Raw genomic sequence first — 20,714 nt, 5'->3', positions numbered from 1 at the left:
GCCTAAGAGAACCTAGAGTCAGCAAGGACAGTGTGGGCCCATGGCGGCCACGCCCAGCTCCCCAGGGAAGGCCCACCCACACACATCTGGCAATGCAGCACCCACCTGCTTTTCCGTCATGGCGTAGAGATATTGGCGGTCAGGGCTGAGGACCAGGTCACGCAGTATGGGGCTGCCCTCTTGGGCCATCACACTCTCATAGGCCAGGGCTGGCCGGCCACCGGGGTTGGCCAGGTCCACCAGGATCTGTGGCAGTGAAGGCCTGAGTGAAGCTGTGCTGATGCCTTTGTGCCTCAGCTCTATGCCCATGTAAGGTGAGGGTCTGGAGCCCCTCCCCCAACAACCCCCAAAGCCCTACAAAAATAACGCCATGGCACCCACCCCACCCCAAGCAGCCTACGCAGGACTAACAGCATACCGGTAGGCTGGCCCTAGCCTCGCCCCTTCATCAGTCAACAGAAGCCACAGCCCAGGAGTGGGGGGGTGGGTCTCTGGGGGCTGGAGACAACCACAGCCCCACACCCCTCACCCACCACCGAGCTGTGCAGTCATACCCAATGCAAAGGTGGCAGGCATCCCTGCAAGTGCTTCCCTGGGCCAGGCTGGGCCTCCCAGAGGATGGGATATTTGTGGGGGAGGGGAAGAGGCAGCAGGGGCCTGAAGGGAGCGTGGGAGTTTCAAAGCACCTGAGAAGTAAGACCCCAGGAGCCGGCAAGGTGGGGAGCCCACGGCGCGGGAGTGTGAGGGGAGGAGCCCCAGGGCATCCTGGAGTTGGGGTACACCCCAAGAGAAGGGATGGCGTCTCATCAGCATGGAAATATATTCCAGATACCAACTGGGCGTTAATTAGCCAGCTCTTCTCCAAAGCTTGCAATGGTACAAGTATTTTCAGTTACTTTTACCAAACAAATGTATTTAATTAACAGAGACCCAGGGGGCTTTCCAGAGATGGGACTCCTGGGGCAGCTCAGCCAGTCTGGGCAGGCTCCCAGGGCACAGGGCAGCAGGCCCTGCTCAGGCCCCTCCCTGCTCTGGCTATAGCCTGAAGGCCAGCCCACCTTTCCACCCCTACCTGGGGGGTGGGGAGGGGTCTGGGCCAGGGCTCAGCCCAGTACCCCTGCTTTGCACCACACAGAAGGGACAGATTGGGCCTGATTGACTGGGGTGGGCTGTGGGGCAGGCGAAAGCCCCTGGCTCCTGACTCGGACCAGCTCCAACAGGGGCTGGACAAGGGTCGCCAGCCAGGATGGGGTGCTGTGTCTCTAGGCCAGAGGCTGCTGGCAATGAGAGAGAGGGAGGGCCGCATTCCTGAGAGCTCGGGGCCACCCCCATATCCGCTCAGCTGCCTCCCTGCCAGGCAATCAGGCTTAAGTCAAACCAGACCCAGAAGAGCAGAGCCTAGTGCTGGACAGGGGTAGCAGCCCTAGGTTGTGCCTGTCGCTGCCCAAATAGGTCCAGCCCGGCATCTGAGAGCAGGGTACCAGGTGAGGGACCCCCAGCCTCCGAGCCCCTGTGGATGAGAACTGGATGGGAACTGGACAGAACCCCATCCTGCCTAGCTGACTCCCACAAACCTTCTGACCTGCTTGGATGGGCAGCCTGCAGGCAGGCGGCTGCTCACAGGAAGCCTGGGGTCAGCTCCTTGAGCCCACCGGACCCAGGAGGGACATCAGCCACAGGGGAGAGCCCAGGCAGCCAGGAGTCTCTGGATCCACACTGCCTGGGCCCAAGCCCTGGCTCAGACACCCCTCAGCTGTGTGTCCCTGGCAGGATGCTGAACCTCTCTCTGCCTCAGTTTCCCTACCTGTCAAATGGGAATGACAGCCCTCCCCACACCAAAGCTTTTCTGAGAATTAAATGAGGACCACGCCAGTGTGCCAAACAGGGAAACACAAGGTAGCCAGGCCCCACAGCAATCACCAACCCCCAGCAGCCAGTCACATAGGTCTGGCAAGGCCAGCCTGGACAGCAGCCAGAGAACAGGAGACAGAAGGACAGGGCAGGGCTCCAGTGGAGACCCAGAGCTCCAGACCCAGTCTCAACCCAAATGACCGGAATCGGGCCTTTGGATTTCTCCCCAAGATCTAGCTCTCCCCTGCCCCCATCCCTGAAAGATGCCTCTAGTAGTAGCCTCTAGTTCTGCCTCTAGTCAGAAGCCAAGGCCTGACCCCATGCCACCTAGTGCCAGGCCTACGGCCCTTCCCCCAACACCCCCGCCTGGTCTCTTTCACCACAGAACGCCTACCTCTAGGGCCTTGACAGAGGACACTCTCGAGGTATCTGCTAAATAGGGACACTTGAGGGGCCGCAGCCTCTCCCACCCTGACCACCAGGGGCCACATGGTGCCAGTCCTGCCCCCGCACCTGGCCAGGCCTGCATGCTCCTCCCCTCTCACAGGCTGAGGCATGGATGTCACATGAAGGGGTGACCTCCACCCAACAGGGTAGAAGGGAAATGTTGCAGGGAAGGTCACATCCAGGCGGCACACCAGCTCTGAGGCATGGCAGGGGGGCAAACAGAGAGTGGGCCTCCTCCCTGGGGTCCTGGGGAAGGTGGGAGAAGGGAGGCAGGCCATGCCTGGGAACCAGAATGCCCCCACCCCCAGGCCAGCAGCATGCCGACAGGTGGCACCCAACAGCTGCAACAGGGAGCTTGCACATCCAGCTGTCCATCTACCAAGCACCCATCTGTCCACCCACCTGCCCCACACTGGAATGCCCCCAGCCCTTAAACACACACAGGCAGGCCCCAGGGAAATAGGGCATTTCTGAAGAGCACAGAGCAAGGGGGGCATTGGGAGGCACAGCCCATAGACCAGAGGGTACATGTGACATGGGTGACAGGCCCCACGTCGTGAACTGAGTAGCCATGGTCCAGGCTTAGCAGGGCCCCTGCGTGCACACGTGACATTTGGAGGGTCTGGCCGGGAATAACCAGTCCCGGGGACATGCTTGCTACATCCTGGACAGTTTCCAGGCCATAGCGCTTGTGCAGCACAGACAGGTAAACTGAGGCTCACAAGGGCTCTGGACTGCCAGCTGCACCTGGGGACACAGAGTCTGCCTCAAAAGTGGGAGGAGGGATTCAGCATGCCAACAGGAGGGCATTCCAGGGAGAATGGGAGTGCAAGGCAGGCACAGGGCCAGGTAACTAGTGGGACCTCAGGACACATGCCGCTGGCAGCCCCACAGCTGTCCACTCTAGGGCCAACCACCTGGGGGGACCCATCCTGGGGCAGTTGGGCCTGTAGAGCACACAGGAGACTTCTGGAGTCCCCTGGTATTCCCCCTCACCTCCAACTGTCATCTCTGTGCTTGGCAAACCTTTTCCCCCAAACCACCAGAATCTTCCACGACTGGCTGCAACTGCCCTCCCTACCATCTCCCACCACAGAAAACCTCAGGGCCCAAACCCAGCCCTGCCCACAGAGGTCCTTCTGCCATGGTACCATTCCCCATTCCTGCTGAGAAGGAAACCCTACCTCCACACAGGTGGCTTCAGTGGAGCTATTTAGCCTCTCTGGGCATGCCTCCCAGGCCGCTCCAGGCCTGGGTACCTACCCACCCAGAGGGCCATGGACACAACCACCTAGCTTCTGCCCAGGCTCTCCAGCCCGATCCACTTCTCCCCCAGTCTTCCTCGTCCCTCTGTACTGGGGAGTCCTTTGGATTCCGAGCCAAGGCACAAGAGCTGTCAGCACCCCCAAGGAGGGACCAGGCCCTGGCAGCCTCCTGGAACCGGGGCCAGGTAAGGTGCTGGCACCTAACACCAATGGGCCAGGCACCTAACACCACCACCATGGGGCATCACCTGCCCTCCCCAGATGGGCCAGGCAGCAGGTTCACCCCTTCACCCCCAGGACCTGCAGAGGGAGTTCTGCCCAGGGCCAAGGGGAAATGGCTAACAGCAGGTGGGTGGCCCCTGGCTCTGGAGACCCCAGGCTGGCCCAGACAGCTGCCCCCACGCCCATCACTGCACAACCCTGGCCAACTGCTGTAGGCAGGCAGCTGACTGCTCAGCCGGGTCAGCTGTCCATCCAGCCCAGAGCTAACAAAGGGTCCATTCTCCAGGCTGAGGGCAGGCGGGGGCACCAGGGAGGATGTCTGGGCTATCCAAGTTGCTTGCCAAGGCCGGCACGCGCGCTAGCCGCCTGGAGGCAGGGGGCTGCCCAACTTGGCCAGGAATAGGAGGGGAGAGAGTTCCCTGCCGTGTCCACCTCAAGATGGCAACCCTCATGTCCCCAACTGTGAAGTGGAGTTTCATTGACTGAGCCGATTCCTGGTCTCCAGATGGGGGTGGAGGTGGGAGGAGTAGGACAGGACCGTGGGGAGGACAGGCAAAGGATGGGGAAGCAGCCAGCGAGCTGGCCACTGACAGGGCTGGGATCTCACAGGCTCTCCCCTCCTCCCGTAGGTGAGGCTGTCAAGCCTGTTCCCAGACCCCTCCTTACCCCCTCATGGGCTGCCACAGGATTCTCCCCTCATCTGGCTGGGGTCAGGTTCCAGGCCCCTTCCTGAAATGGTTCTCAGAAAGGCCAGGAAGAATTTGATACTGGAAAAGCAATCAGCAATTTCCTTTTGGCAGTAATTGGATAATTAAAACATGATTTGCAGGAGGCCGGATGGCTGTAATTGGGCCAGACACACCTGGCAAGGTGTGGGGGGGAGGGTTCCAGCAATCTTGTCTTTCCCACTCCAACCCTCAACACACAGAGAACAATAGGGGCAACCAACACAAGCAGTGGTCCTCCGTGACCCTCGGTCTCATCTGCCGACAGACAACCACCTCATAGTACTAACTACAAATTCAGAGAAGCTCAAGGTGCCAAAAGTTGGGGAGGCCAGCTTGCTGGAAGCTGCCTGGAGATTGGGCTCCGAAGGCTCAACGCTGCAGTGGGGCAGAGGCGCACAGCTTCCCTGAAGCATCTTCCCACTGCTGTAGAGACTGCACCAAGCTGGGCCATGAGGTAGTGTACACTGCATGGTTTTCCATCACACCTCACTGGCTGTCCTCAGCCAGGAAGTGGCCAAGCTGCCTACTGTAGCCTGAGATTTAACTAGCACCCGGTGCAACCACTAATGCTGTGGTAAGCAGCAGTGACCATCCAGCCTGACGTTCTTATCTCAAACCCCAAAGCTGTCCACTGCCCACGCTGTCATCCGTGATTCCAGTGCCTCACAGCTGGGCCCTCACAGACCGACATCACCCTCACTACTCCCACCCACTGGGTCCCCAGCATGAGCAGGGAGATGCAAGCCCCTTCCACTTTCTCAAAGCCACCACAGTCCTGTGGTTCCCTGCCCCCACCCAGGCCAGCCCTCCAAAGCCTCTCTCAGAATCTTGCGGGACATGTCCCTACCCCCATTACGCTGACCACTGCAGGGTTAGCAGTGAATTGCCCATCACATGCAAAATAAGGGGGTGCCAGAGGCACCACCTGATGACTCTCCTTCCTCAGGCCCTCCTCAGTTCCCAGCATGCACCCTTGAGCTTTGGCCATGCTGTTCCCTCCCTCTGTAACACCCTTCCAGGCAGACTCCAGTCCCCTGGGCTTTTCCAGCCTCTGTATCCATCTTGCTGTGCTGCCAGGGGTTCCCACACCCTGACCCCCAAAAGGACAGATCCTGGAGGGCAAGGCCCTATCTGCTGAGTGGGAGGCGAACTGCACATTGTGGGCAGTAACCTTGGGCCCTCATGAAGCTGCCTCCACCAGGCTTGCCATGGGCCTGGGCATGCTAGGAACTGAGCACAGGTGGCCACTGCCGGCCTGCACCGGCAAATGTCATTCTTATCAAAGGTGCCCAGGGGCCCCTGCTAGGACTGAGGCCTGATTAGCTGGACCCCATAGGGAGGAGGGCCTGGAGTGCAGGGCCTGGGGCAGGGCCCTCCGTGCTTGTCTGTGGGCAGCTCCACTAGCCACCATCCGGTGGGAAGCAGAGGCAATGCTCATGTGGCGTGGATGCTGGGACAAGGGCCTGGGACGGCACTAGACAGGCCCTCAGGGTGAACAAGAGGTCCCTGTGACGTTCTGGCCATGCCCAGGAGAACCAGAAAGAGCAGGACACACAGATGTGCACAGGGCACCATGCAATGCTATCCAAAGATTTCAGAGATGACTGCCCTTAGTGGGCAGGCGCAGTGCACCCACGGGGTCCACAGACACAGCAGCTAAGACAGGAAGCAGGCGATCAGGACCCCTTGACTCCCTACCAACAAGCCCCCAGAGGGATGAGTGCCACCAGGACCAGTAACCTGCCATGTGTACGGCTTCATGCTGACCGATCACCCTGCCAGGCACTGCCACACATCACCTCCTAGTCCCAGAAACACCTGGAGACTCAGGATGAAAAGACAACAGAAATGCAGCGCTGAGCTGCACACAGAAACTCATGCAGCAGCACTGCTGTCACAGACCCACATGGAACACACCATGCCCACCCAGAGTGGAAGGACACCACGCATGTATATATAGAATATATGCCACTACCATGACACAGAACCAGCCCTGGCTGCCCACACAGCAGGACCAAGTCTCAAAAACAGAACAGAAGACAAAAGAAGATGTGCTTGTGTGGGCCAAGCCACAAGTCCACAAATCAGCAACACAGCTGTAGGGAGGACTGAAGTCAGCCAGTGAAGTGACCCTTGGGGAAGGGGAGTGACTGGGAGCCTCAAAGGGGCCTGTGGTGCTGTCCTGTGACTTTGCAGGCTGCCCGCCCATGGCTGTGTACTATCCTGCAGTACATCACCCTTCAGAAGAGGACCTCAGTCACAGAGTAGCCACGCACAGGACCCCTGGCACCTCTCTGCCCCACCCCCACCTCCACCCCGCATTATAGGCAGCAGGGTCCATGTGCTTAGAGCGCACGTTTCAACATGCTGAGAAAGCCTACAGGCCCACAGAAGCCAACAGTACTGGCTGCCCCTCGGAGCCTCTGTAGGCTTCTCGAGGACAAGTTGCTAGAAATCAACACCGTCCCCCAGACACACCAGATGTAGAACCACGGGGCCGCAGGCATCAGGCTGACAGGTGGGGGTGCCCAGGGCCCAGTCTTGCCTGGTGTCTCTCCTGGGACCAGCACCCCTATCCCCCTGCCTCTAGCCGCACAGGGCTCCCCCACATACCTCCTGCACAGACCTAGGCTTTGTGGGGCAGATGTACCAAGCAAGCTTTTGGTCCAGGGCAAAGAGGACCTGGCACAGGGACCCTGTCAAGAAGCCTGCATTGGCTGCCACAGCTGCAGAGACTTGCCGACAATTGCTCCACAATTTCAAGCAGCGCCACTTGACTTTCAGGATCTCTGAATTTCAGAATCTTGTTGGGGGGGTAGGTGGTGCTGAGGGAGTGGGAAGATGCAATTAGAGGGAATCTTCTAGATACATGAGGACCTCTGGAGAGTAAGAGGTGCCCCTGTCCCCGCAGCCCAGGCCCAGAGCAGCACACAGCAGGCGATCAGCAACCGCAGGCAAAATGATGCCTGAGGGCGAGGAGAAAAGCAGCTCCAGATACTGTGGGGTCGCGAGCACAGGGACAGCATCCCAGCCGACCTGACCAGGGCTCTGGGCTCGAGCATTGCAGCCACAGCCCTCAGTCTCTCCTCTGTACAGGGTTCGCTGCAGAGGAAGGAATATCAATTCACCCATGGGCCTCCCAACAACCCCCCAGGAGGCAGGGCCTGCCCAGTGTGGAGGGAAGGAAACCGAGGACCCGGGAGGTCCAGCGCCAGCGCCCAGCTGGACAGCTGTCCCTTGGGCCCCATTCCAAGGCCCGGTACCCTGGGGGGCCATGATGCCATGACCCAGATCTCCAGGCCACCAACTGGTAGTACATAGCAAGCTTGGGTTGGCCCACAACACTTTCTAAAAATGTGAATTAGTTGCCAGGGCTTAACAATCAAGAGATCTCACACAAAGTATGGATTTCCAGGTTCTCTTGAAAAACCAGATGCTCAGGCAGACAGGGCTCCTGTTCCCGCCTGGCACAGCCACCAGGACAGGCAGGGCCCTATGTGCCCCAGTCCCCTGACCTACTGCAGCCTCTGTATCCATCTCACCCAAGACCCCTGAAGGGTTAGCCCTGTCCCCACCTTTGCGTTGCAGAAAGGGAGGGTCATAGTCACTGAGCTGGGCAGGGGCAGGGTGAGCACCCACTGGCAGGAGCCCCTGCTCGCTGCAGACACCTGCGCTGACTGCGGAGGACTCGAACCAGGGGCTGACCATGGGGACTCCTGGAGGCCATGGGAGAGTTGGGGAGCTACATGCAGAGCTGGGGCTCTGAGGGGCACGTCAGCCCAGGAGGATGGGCTGCCTATGTGGGGGGGAGCAGGTGGCGGGCAAGGCCTTTGCGGAAGAGCAGGGGAATCGGGGGCACCACCAGCCAGCCCTTGGCAGCTGAAGTTGGCAGGTCTTAAATTAATTGGCTACAATTTGATACAACGTTTGGAGGAGACTGGTCCAGGGCCAACCACAAACCTGGAGCTCCTCAGTGTGGTTTCTTAAAGCCCAGGAAGGACCAGAACTAGGGAAGGTGGGGTGTGTCAAGCACAGCAGGCACTACCTCTAGGTTGGCGGTGTGCAGGGTGTCCCCTGGGCCCAGATCCCAGCATGGGGTGAGGACAGGGCAGAAGGCAAAGAGGCAGTGCCCACAGCACTCACACTGTGGAGCTAGACCTGGGCCAGCCTCCAGGACACGAAGGGCCCAGTGCTCCTAAGGCCTAGAGACGAGGTAGCCAGGCAGCCAAGTAGGGGTGCAGCACAGCACTGAGCCAGGCTGAGCAGAGGGCACTCAATCGCCCCAATCCCTGGACCACAGCCACCTCCACCCCGGGGAGGGATGAGGCGGGAGACCAAATTCTGCTGCCATAGGCCGGGCCCCAACCCAGGAGGCATGTGCCGGCAGGGTGAAGGCTAGAGGCCTAGCGTGGGGTCCTGGAAAAGGTCACGCAGCTGGGCTGGGCAGAGTGGGACTGGAACCGTGGCCGAAGGGCAGATGAGAGGGGCATCCTTGCTTCCCGACCCCACTCTGCTCTAAATCCCCACCTGCAGAAGTGCCCCAGGGTGGGATGTGAGGCTCGAGGGCACACAGGTTCTAGGAAATCAGGAGGCAGACAGGGCAAGAGAGCTGAGCCCTGGGAGCTGGAGCTGAGCCTGGTACCAGGCAGCTTCTGGCTGGTGTCCTGGGCTGTGGAAAGAAAGAGTCCTGCAGGCTGGCAGCTCAGGGCAGGAGCAGGTGGTGGGGGGCTTTTGAGGGAGGGGCTGCCCTGGACCCCAGGCTTACTCAGATAGGGAGAGGGTCATTGAAGTAGGGACCCCCATTTCCTTTCCTCCAGGGACGCACACAAAAACGGAGGAAGGCTGAGGTCCCAAGTGACGACCCTGGAGCCAGTAACTCTGGGCACATGCCTCTTCTACCTGCATGCCTCAGTTTCCCCATCTGTCAAGTGGATGACAGGGTTTCTGTGAGGACTCCATGAGGCATCACCACACAGGCACTCCGAGCCCTGTATGTCCTAAGGTTTTGGGCCTGCTGGCACGTCCTCTCTCCTTCCTCACGCACTTGAGGAAACCATGGCTCGGAGAGGCTAGACAGCCAGCTCCAGAACACACAGCTGGTGAGGGGGAGAGCTGAGACCCTGCCATGCTCAGCCATTTGTATGAGACTGGGGTGTGAACGATTGGCCAGGAGATATAACAACAATGCAACAGCCTGTTGAGATGCCCTCTACTTAGCCAGGTAGATGCAGATAGAAGGGGTACAGGTGGCAGGTCTAGGAATGAGGCAGGGGCATGCCTCAAAACCAAAGTGACAGAATTCCCCAACTCACAGACCAGCATGGCTGACCACACACTCAGAAAGGGAACCATCCATTCATGTGCGGTGTGTGGTGCCCAGCAGAGGATTCTGGGATGGGAGGAGTTGGTACCCATGTCAGGGCCCTGGGAGGCAGGAGGAAAGGAGGGGGACCTCTGGCTATGGCTTCCTCATGCCCAGTGAAGTCTTTTCTCATGGATGGGCCCAAGCCCAACTCCATGGTCTACATGCTGGGCCTCAGTTTCCCTTCTGTGGGACTGGGCAGGAAGGCAGGCGAGCAGGACCAACTAGACTCAAAAGCTCCTACCCAGACCCCACCCAGATGTGGTCCTGGGGCACAGAAGTGAGGAGGAGGCAGGGAGACAGCAGGAAGCAGGGCTGGCCTAACCTGTTCTCCCAGCCTTGCAGGGTGGCCTATGGGCACAGACAGCACCTCAGACAGATGCATGCCAGCCCACCAGCCATCAAAAGGGGCGCTCTGTGGGATGTCTCCAAGAGGCTTTACCCCATGGACCTGCCTCAGGCGGAGCTTCTCTGGCCCCTGCCAAGCACAACCTGCAGGACACACCCAAAGGGGCTCCACTGGCCCTCTCCCCCACTCTCCCATTCCCATGTGCCCTCCCTGACGCAGGAAGAGGGAGTACATATGGGGTGGGGGTCTCACCCTAGGGAAGGGAAAGGGCCCTACACTCAGGCCAAAGGCAGTAACCCCAACACCAGGGCCAGGGGGTGTGGGGGTGGGTCACATGAGAGGATCGGTTCTGAGGGCACAAGGTGCGTGCATGGAAGATGGTAGGATCTGCACTGGCCTGCCCCCCACCCCCACTTCCTGGAACTGGGAAGGCACTTAGACTTACAGTCACTGTGAACAAAAGCCCCAGCACCGCAGGGTGGCCTTCAGTCAGCAGCTGGGCCTCCAGTGCCCCAGGGCCACCTCAGCCCAGATCCCACACATCCTGGCTCAGAGGGTGGGGAGGTGTCCCTTCTCAGAGGTCACAGAGCCTGTGGGTGGTGGGACATGATTCCCAGGGCACTCATGATTCAGAGACAGGGAGACCCCTTCTGCACGCCCTGAATAGGGGCTGACAACAGGCAAGGCCCTTGCTGGGTGCATGATAGGGAGCTGTGTCAGCACCAGGCCTCAAGACAGCTGTTATTTCATCCACCAGGTCCTACCCCTGCACTGACCCTCTGGGGCTCCCAAGCACCCTCACCCTACAGTTGCCTGGGGAACTTCCTCTACAGCAGGCCAGCCCTACTCTGGTCTGGTCCCCACCCACCCACCCACTAAGTTGGCCTGACCCCCAAGGCAGCTCCCTCTGCCCACCCCTCCAGGAAGCCCTCCTAACCCAGCTCTGCAACAGCTCCACTCAGCCCAATACCTGCTGGTGAGAAGGAAACCTGTAAACACCAGAACAGGCTCTGCCACACAGGGACCCCGGCTCTCACCCTGAGGAGCCCAGGGGATGGCCCTGAAGCTGGTCCCTGTTACTCAGCAGTCACCACACTCCCCTCACACCAGCCAACGGCGGGTGGGGGTGGGGGGCACTACCCTTGCCCTGCCCTTGGCCTTACTGCCTCCTCACAGAGAGGGGCCCTTCTGCGCAGCAGTGCTGCCTCAGCAGACACTGGATCTCCAAGAAGAGATGGGTCCCGGGCAGGCATGCCTGCCCCCACCACACACACACAGCCTTCCCAAGTCATTGCGTGTCCTCGGAGAGCAGGGCCAGCAGCTGGGGCTCACTGAGGTACCCTAGCCCCGCTCTGCCCCTCACCAGAGCCCTCAAGGTCGTGGGGCCTAGCCCAGGGGAGGCACAGCACCCGCCTCCTCATACACTGGATCTGGCCTCCCAGTCACAGAGCAACGCCGTCTCCTGCTCCCAGCTCTATCCACCCCACCACCCCATCCCCACCCCTAGGCCTGACCTTTCGGATGCGGCCACTTCGCGTGCCGGTGAATACAACGGTGCGTCCCCTATAGTCATAGGCGGCCACAGCAGTCAGACCATCCTCCTTGTCCACAAACAGGGGTGTGCCCTCGATGGTAACTGTGCCGCCCAGCGGCTGGTTGAAGTCCTGCCCGCAGAAGTCGTCATCGATCTGCAGGGGCTGTGGGAGGGGAAAGGTGAGACCCTGGGCTGCTCAGCCTACCTCGAACACCTTCTCCCTGAGGAAGGGATCCTCAGGGACAAGCACATGGCCACACAGAGGGGCTGTGGCCCAGGGCACCACTTGGGCAGATCTGGGGGATCAGGGACTCCTAGACCCATTCGATAGATGAAGAAACCAAGGCTCCTTGAGTCTGCCCGAGGCCCAGGCAGGCTCAGCATTGGACCCATTTCTCACATGCACAATTCACACAGGCCCCACACCTAATCAGGGGTAGGGATAGGGAGTGGAGTGAAGGAGGCAGCCTGAGGGAAGGCCGGGAAGCAGCCAACCAGGGGGCCAGGCCCCCTGCACCAGTGATGGCTGCACAGAGGGAGGGATAGCCACTGGTGACTGTGGAGTACAGGAAGCGTTTGTTCAAGACAGGAAACAGGGGTCACACCTAAAAGGCAAAGGGAGGGACCCAGCTAAGGAGGTGACTGAGGTATAAGAAGCAATCTAGAGAAGGCCAGGGGACAGGGAATGGGGGTAGGGGTACTCCACCACAAGGGGGAGGGCAGGGTGAACAAGGCAGGTTCTAGGTGGATGAAAGGGGACAGCTGGTTTGCAGGGCAAGGTCACCAATGAGGGCTGTGAACCAGAAGGGGGTGGCTAGGTGGGGCGGCAGGGCCGGGGTTGGGCTCGGGTCCTGGAGTGGCTCCAGAGTGAGGAGTGGCCAGGGGGGCCATGAGGAAAAGGGAGTCGAGGGGATGTGACGAAGAAGTGGGAACAATGTCCAGGGAAGGGGCAGACCTGTGGAAGGGCCATGGGCACAGGGTGTGCAGTGTGACCTAAGCAGGCGCTGCCCCTCCAAGCCTGTTTCTATATCGGTACAACACAGATAAAACACCTTCCTTGAAAGGCCAAGGGGATGATGAACACTACACCTGCCTCGTACACCTGTGGCCTCGATGGGGAGGGTGGCTCTATCATAAGGCCACCCATCGCACATCCAGGAAGGGCTTGAGGGGGCCCTTGCTATCCCACGCTGCCCAGTGTCATTCCCAGTATAGACATGGGAAAACAGGCCAGAAAGGGGATGGCTTTCCCTGGGCCAGGAGCGAGTCGTGGGTAGCAGCAGTAGGGATGAGGCCTGGCTCTAGAAGCCCCTGACCTATGTGAAGTCCTGGCTTTTTCACGTGTGACCCTGAACAAGTTCCCTTCAAAGCCTCGGGTCATCCACAGAAAAACAGTGCTTCCTACCACCTGGCCACATGCAGAAGATGCTCCCTGAAAAGCAGCTGGCCTGGCCCTAGGCTGGCCCCACTGGGGCCTAGCCAGCTACTGAGCACTCAGCACCTGTGAGCTCAGGCCATCCCGGTGCCAGGGCTGGCGTCGTCAGCTCCTACTGCCAGGTGAGTGCAGAGATGCTGACAGGGCAGATACACAGCCAGGAGCCCAGGACAAGGGGGAGCAGAGACTCTCAACTGGGGACTGGGGGAGTCAGTGTCTGGGCCCACCTGACCCTGGTCTGGCTCCAGCTCTGCCTCATACTGGATGGCTGTGTGTTCCTAGGCAAGTCACCTCACCTCTCGGAGCCTCAGAGACCTCACCTGTAAAATGGAGACTAGATGGGGCTGGCAAGCGCTGGGAACAGTGCCAGGCATGTGGTGAGTGTTCCGCCCAACGTCCACAGGGGTTTATGGACTGGTGAACACAGTCTCATACCGTCTCCTAAAGGAATAGGACAGTACAGGCCTGGGAGCAGGCTCCAAGGCCAATACTGTGGGGGCAGCCTCAACCCTGTGGGAGACAATGGACCAGTGGCAGCACCTGGAACAGGGCAAGTGTTGTATAGGTATATGCTTCGTGGTGCTGTTACTGTTTCAGAGGAACACAGGGCCGCACGGGGCCAGGCTGCTGACTGCGTGAGGCCGGCAGGGCAGGAGCAGCCCCATGGCACGCAATGCTCACTCACCGAGTTGATGCAGCCCAGCTCCTTGTTGAGCAGCCAGGGCAGTGAGAGCTTGCCCTCGCCACGGTAGCAAGACTGGATGCGCTCCTTGATCTTCTCCTTGATGGCCCTGAGTGTGAACAGGCACAGTGCTGACTCCTTGGGAGGCTTCACGCGGTTCTTCTGGCCCTGGGCAAACACAGTGAACAGCACGTCCTCGTCATCAGCCAGGCCTAGCTGTCGGGCCAGGGCACGGCCAGGCCGGCTCAGGTAGGCATCTTGCACCAGGCGGTATTCCACCCCCGCCTGCTCGCAGCCAATGGGGAACTCAACATATGAGTAGAACTTGGGGTCGTCTACACACAGACGCACAATCTTGGAGGTGAAGAAGTGCTCGCCGGCGGCATCAGGCGAGGTCAGCTGTGTGTCCAGCTGCAGGGTGAGGTAGTACACAAACTGTTCGCTGCGAAAGCTGTACACATAGTAGATGTCAAAGGCCGGGAACTTGGACAGCGTGTCCGAGGGGATCTTGAGCTGTGAAGACACGAACTCATCCTGGTACACAAAGCTGAACATGTCGGCGTCCTCCTCGTTGGCCATGAGTCGGCGGCTGGACAGCGTGGGGAAGTACTCGGACTTGCCGTCGATGGGTGTGCCCACGAAGAGCTTGGCCTGGGCCTGGCCCGGTGGCCCAGCGATCAGCACACCTGCCATACTGCCGGCCTCACGCACGCTTGACAGGTAGTGCTCCTTGCGGTGGTGGGGCTCACCCAGCTTGAAGAGGTCATCCAGTCGCAGGAACTGGCAGATGCCCTGGGAGGCGCTGCCACAGGCCAGCAGGCGGTTGGCAGCATAGTCCAGGAGCAGCAGCTTGTTGACATTGTCGGTGCTGCCCAGACCATGTGGGCACGACTGCACACTGGGTGGGGGGTAGCACTTCTCGTTGTCCTCCACAGGGCCTGTCACATGGGCCCGCAGCAGCGTCAGGTTCCCCGACAGCTTGTAGATGCGGTTCACTGCACCTACGTACACCTCACCCGTCTGCTCATGAACTACCAGGTGGGTGAGGCCCCAGTCGCTGCTGGCAAAGGAGCGGAAGGTCGGCTGAGGGTCTCTGCCCACCTTAGGCACAGCGGCCACTGCCCGCACAGCCCCCAGCACAAGCAGCAGCAGCAGCATCGGGAGCACCTGTGGACTCAGATGTGGCAGCGGCATGGCGGGCCAGGGCCTCCGGCTGAGGCGCTCAGGTCCTGCAGGGACGTGCATCACGGGGTGGGGAGCCTCAGCCCTGCAGGGTGAACAGCGGGAGAGGGTGTGAGTGTGGGAGGGCCTCACCCCTGGGAGGGCAGACACGACCACATGCCATCTCATGAGCTCTCTAGAGGACCTGTCCACGCTACACCTTCAGGGCCAGCATCTAACCCTGGAAGGGAAGCCAGAGGTCCAGAGAGAATATCTCCTGGCCTGAAGCCCTGCAAGCAGCAAGGGGTGCACCAGGGGTCACCAAGACCAAGCCTGTGACCCCCACATGTAGCACAGGACACCTGTTGGGCCACCAGACATGCTCCACGAATACCTGGGCCTGCCATCGCTGGCCAGTCAGAGAAGAGAAATGGACCCAAGAACAAGAAGACGGATGGAAAGGGTTTGAGGTCTAGACTAAGAGCCCTCACCTTCTGACTCAGGGCCTCCTCGTGCCCTACAGGGTAGGACAGCCCGGCCCAGCTCCAAGCTCCCAGGGCAGGTGACAACCTCTGCCCAAGGCACTGGGGAGACATGCTCCCTTGCATGCTCTGGACAGTCCTCCTCACAGGCACCAAGCCATGGCGGACTAGGACACTCAGGCCCCCCGCCACAGGTAGTGCTTCTCGGGGCAGGCAGAGGGCAGTCTGAGTCACCTCGGCTCTGGGGACCCTCACCTGCTGACCCTGGCCCAGCCTCTTGCCAGACCTCAAGCCCCTGTACTCTGAGGACTGATCCAGAAGCCAAGCTGTGTGCACCTCCCACCTACCATCCCCACTCCCAGCCAACTGGTGTCCCCCTACCGCCCCCACCTCCCACACCCTGAGCTCTGACCCCTCCTAGGCTCCCCGGTAGACTGCCTCTCAGTTCCCCTCCAAAACCCTCAATCCAATTCCAAGGAAAGAGGAATTCCTCCAAGGGGCGGGGGGTAGGGGCTCTCTGAACTCTGCCCCTCAGTAGTGGCCCTCTCTCCCCAATCTCCAATCCCTCTACACCCACCCAGCCCCCAGGCTCACTTCCACCTTCCACTCCTCCCCTCCCCTGTTGCACTCTCAGCACCATTCACCCTCATACCAGGCCCCAGGATGTCTATGACCCTTACCTTTGCTCCCCAGGTAACACCCCCTAAATCTCCCCCAAGCTGCCCATCCCTCTGCCACCTGGACAACCACAGCATTTGGTCCCCTCCACTCATGTCTACCTATAGCCTAGTCTCAGCCTGGGCCACTTTTCCAGACTGTATGTGAGGTTACTAGCCACACACCCCAATCCTGCCGTGGCCCACCTTCCTCTGGAAAAGTGTCCCCACAGCCCAGAAGTTGGCAGTAAGGCACTGAGTTAAATCCAAACTCTGTCATTGTAGCCATGTAGCCCTAAGGGGGAGGTCACCCCTCTTGCCCAGCCTCCGTTTCCCCATTTGTAAAATGGGGATGACAATGGCTCCTTTCTCATCGGCAAAATGGAGAAGGTCAGGGCACTCCCACAAGGTGCCATCAGCAGGAATCCCACTGGGGCCTCTACCCAACTCTTGGCTGGAGGCTGACCCCAGAGATGCTGGGCCCCAACTGCAGGCAGGTGCTAGTGGGGTCTGCACATATTTCTGCTCCCAGACAATGCTCCTAATGAAGACTGGCAGCCCCATGTTATAGGTGGGGAAGCTGAGGTCATTTCAGGCTGGGAGCTGGCCACAGGGCAGATGCCTGCCAGACAAGGACCAGATATCTCTGGGCCACCATGTCTGCCCTTCCCTGAGCCCTTGGACTTGTTGTTCCCTCTGCTGGGGCACTCTTCCCTCCCCTGTCCCAACAGCCCTGCTTGGTCTCAACTGCCTCCTCTCACCTCCTAGCTGAAGACAGCAGCTGCTTCCTCAAAACCAGTCACCCCATTTAAATTTGCTAATAGTTTTGTTATTTATTGTTTCCAGACACCCTCCCCACTATAATGGCAGTTTCCTGAGAGCAAGGCCTGGCTCTGCAGTTTGCCACAGCATCCCCAAAGCCAACCCCAGGACCCAATACTTGTGATTGTGAATGAATGCAAAAGTGAATGAATCCTGGGCAGCGCAAGGCCTCACCTGGGCAGACCAAGCTCCCTCACCTTGTCCTCTCTCCCCACACACCCTCTGTCCAGTGAATGCCCACACCCACTGCTCAGGTGCAGAAACTGAGGCTCAGGAAGAGAGAGGCATTAACCAGGATTCAACCAGCAAGAGAACCAGGTTATGCTGCCTTTCGGGACCCTCCCAGCAGGCTATCAGCTACCTTTCCATGAGGATCTTTGCCCAGACATAGCCCCAAAACCTACAGTCACCAGGGACCTCTGCTGGCAGCCAGCCCCCAACCCCCTGCCCCCAGCTCAGGAGCCCAAGGCAGACCAGTAGGCGGAGAACAGGCTCCTCACAGTGGCAGTGGGGCCTGGACTGAAAGCTGAGTGCATGTGAACTCCAAAGAAAACATGAATCACTCACCGTTTATCAGTTCAAAGCAGACCTGCAATTACCAGGGGCTGGGCTCTCCCCTCCTCAGGGATAATTATACATGTCTTAATGCAATCAGGGGCCCTACTTTTTATATTAAACAGGAGGGACCCAGCTGAAAAAGCCACCATCCAAACTCAGGCCTGGCCCTGGGCCCACTCCCCCTGCCCCAACAGAGGCATCCTGGAAAGGAAGGGCCCGGCCAGAGGAATGGGGCTGCCAGTTAGGAAAAGGGGATCAGGAACCCAGGGTTGGGCCCTTCATGCCCATCATTTCACAAGGGCCAGCAAAGACGTCTGGGTCACTGCCCCTATCTTACTGACACAGGGCCCAAGGCTCAGATAGACCCAAGGTCACCCAGCTAGTCCCAGCAGGACAGGGACAGAATCCCAGGCTCCTACAGAGACCTGGATGACCAACAGACCTGCTGGGGCTCGACTCCCACGTGCCTTTGGTCTGCCCAGGAAAAAATGCATTCATTCCAAACCTGCCTGAGTGCTGGGAAGGACCATGCTGGGTTGGAGGAGGAGAGCACCACACATGCAGTGCTCTGCGGCTGGGAGGGAACAGAACAAGCCACTGTGGTCTGAGGAGGCTCCCCAGGGGGCCTTTCCACCTGTTCTAGAAGGACCAGGCACAGCGGGAGCTGGCATGGGAGGGGGCATCCTGGGTGGCAGAGCAGCAAGAGCAAAGGCCTGGGGGTGGAACCTACTGGACAATGCAGAGAGGGCAATGGGAATGACTGCAGCTTCCTGGCTTCGGCATGAGAAGCAGGCTCTGCTGGGGCCCAGTCAGAGCCAGACTGGGGAGTGAGAAGCTGAACTGGTGTTAAGTGTGTGAATAGGGGTGAGCCAGGGGGAGAGGCCAGGACAGAGGCAGACAGGCCTGGCATAGCAGGCACCATTCCTGGACAGGATGGGCTCAGCTGTACAGGAGAACATGGAGAGATCAAGGTCCCGCGTCCCTCTCCCAGCCACCACTCCTCCTCACCCTGAGAAACAAAGGCCCTCACTCAGCCCTGTTCACAGAGGCAGAGCCCAAGCCCCACGCCTCAGGCCCTGGATCCTTCTGGGGCTCAGACAGGTTAGGGCACAGGCAGGGAGTGGGGTCAGAGAAGGCACTGCCATCCTGCCAGTGGTGCTGCATTCTCCCCCAGGATAGAGAGCTACCTGTGTCAGACCCCTGCCCCCAACACAGGCACCAGGGAGGTGGTACTGAGATGCCCTGCTCTCCCACCAGACCAGTCCTGGGGGAGCAGCACCTGGGAGCATTACAATCCTGCTTCTCAAAAATGTGCCCACCACTTGATCTTCCCTAGAAGTGGTGCCCTCTCCTCCTCTAGCTTGCTTCTCTAGACAAGGGGACCTTCCTAGGGGATCAAAACATGCAGGCAAGGACCTGGGGGCCACAGCGAGCCAGAAAAGAGGTGTCTGCTTTGTCCATGGCACCTCTCTTGTCCTCCACCCCCAAGCACACACCTCAGCCACACGGGCTTGCCAGACCTCCACCCATGCTGTCCCCTGCCTGAAACGCCCTTGCTAGGCCCTGAAGCGGAATCACTGGTATTCTGGTCTGCTTCTGGCATGGGACTGGGTGCTCCTCAAGGGCTGGGCAGGGTCTTAGCAGTCTCTTGCAACACCTGGTCTCTCCAGTATACCCCAAACCGGTAGGGAGCTGAGGGTACCTGGGTCGTGCTTCACAAGGGCCAGAGGAGCAAAGGCTGAGCCCCACCCCCCTGCCCAAACCCAGAGAACCGGCCTCAGTACGGAAGAAGGGGAAGGACCCCAGGCTCAGGGAGCAGAGGCATGGTCCACATCCCACCCCTGAACACACACCCCGCTTTCTTTCAAGGGGCGTGGCTGCAGCACCCCACAGATCAGCCAGGGCTGCTCCAGTCTCTAGGCAGTCATTGGAGCCCCTTTCACCCCCCTTTCCCGGGCTGCACCTGGGATCTCACAGAGGCCAGGGTCGTCCCTGGCGCCCCGCTCCCCCTTCCCCTTCCCGGAGGCAGTCCCAAATCAGCCCCGCCGCCCCCAGCTCCGGGACACACCAGGCCCGAGCCACGGACTATCCAGGAAGCAATCGGAAGCCTCCGAGGGAAGCAAGCTGACCCTGGAGAGGCCCTGCGAGGGGGAGGCCTCGGAGGCCCGAGAGAGCTGGGCGGCCTCCCGGGCGGCACCCGCACCGCCCCCTCCCACTTCGGGTGCGCGGCCCCGCGGGCCTGGAACGGACCTAGCGCCCATTTCCCAGCACCCCGGGCCAGAGGGGCCAGGGGCGGGCGTGGGACCCGAGGAAGCGGCTCTAACTTCCACCCCCGCGCTCTGAGGGCCGACCAGGGGCGCAGCCCCGCATGCCCTCCTTTGGCTCCCGCGGCCTTGCCCGGGCCTGCCCAGACCGGCCCAGCCCTACCAGCGGCCAGAGGTCCAAGCCGCGGTCCAGCCTCCGGGCTCGGCCTGGGTATCCGCAGGGCCCTCCCAGCAGGGCCGCCTCAAACTTTCTCTCCTGCCTTAGAGGAGAGAGCAGCGCCAGCCCTAGCCCCGCTGCGCCGCCCAGAGCGCTGCCCGGCGGAGCTCGGAGGGCTGGGCCGGCGGGGAGGCCCACGGCGCGGGGCCTGGGGCTGGGTCCGACCCCCGCCGGGCTAGGACACGACGAGCTCAGTACCGGCGCCGCGGCCGCGCCCGGATACACGCGAGAGCCGGGCCGGAGCCGCAGGGACACAGGGACACGAACGCCGCAGTCCACTGCGTACACCCCTTGCCCACCCGGCCTCACGTCCGCGCACCCTGGGCGGCTCGACCGAGGGCGCTTCCCACCGGCGCGCCCCCGGCCCGAGACCCCCGCCTGTCCCGCTCCGCGCCACGGGGAAAGTTGCGCTCTTACTCACCCGCTGCCCCCGGGGGCGCCTTGCCGCCGGCCATCGCCGGGCCCCGCCGCCCGCCCAGCCGCTGCTTGCCCAGCTGCCGGGCCGCCGAAGCCGTACAGGCCGCCCAGGCCGAGGCCGCCGCCGCGCCGGGGCTCCGCTGCGTGGCCGCGTCGCCGCTGCCCAGCATGAATGGGGAGCCGAGCTCCGCGCGGCTGCGGACTAGCCTCGATCTCGCCGCCTGCGGAACGCCTCGCCGCGCGCATGCGCCGCCCGAAGCCG

At 60.7% G+C, this 20,714-nt stretch overlaps 1 protein-coding gene across 5 annotated transcripts in view; it reads right to left on the bottom strand.

Moving 5' to 3' along the window:
* The window catches only part of PLXNA1 (plexin A1), a 433,317-nt gene that overhangs the window by 40,676 nt on the left and 371,927 nt on the right, over positions 1-20,714 (bottom strand). For 4 of the 5 annotated variants that reach the window (XM_074340466.1, XM_074340467.1, XM_019713038.2 and 1 more), the window contains 3 exons: positions 13,879-15,142; positions 11,739-11,921; positions 106-246 (listed from right to left, as the gene is read on the bottom strand). In XM_074340466.1, the coding sequence (XP_074196567.1) occupies positions 106-246; positions 11,739-11,921; positions 13,879-15,142 (1,588 nt within the window). Of the gene's footprint in view, positions 1-105; positions 247-11,738; positions 11,922-13,878; positions 15,143-20,456; positions 20,678-20,714 lie in introns of those variants that run through there. The other variant, XM_019713040.2, reaches the window with a different exon arrangement.

Source organism: Rhinolophus sinicus, linkage group LG09, assembly GCF_036562045.2.
Source record: "Rhinolophus sinicus isolate RSC01 linkage group LG09, ASM3656204v1, whole genome shotgun sequence".
In the NCBI taxonomy this organism is placed as follows: domain Eukaryota; kingdom Metazoa; phylum Chordata; class Mammalia; order Chiroptera; family Rhinolophidae; genus Rhinolophus; species Rhinolophus sinicus.
This window is presented reverse-complemented; position numbering and strand designations above follow the sequence as displayed.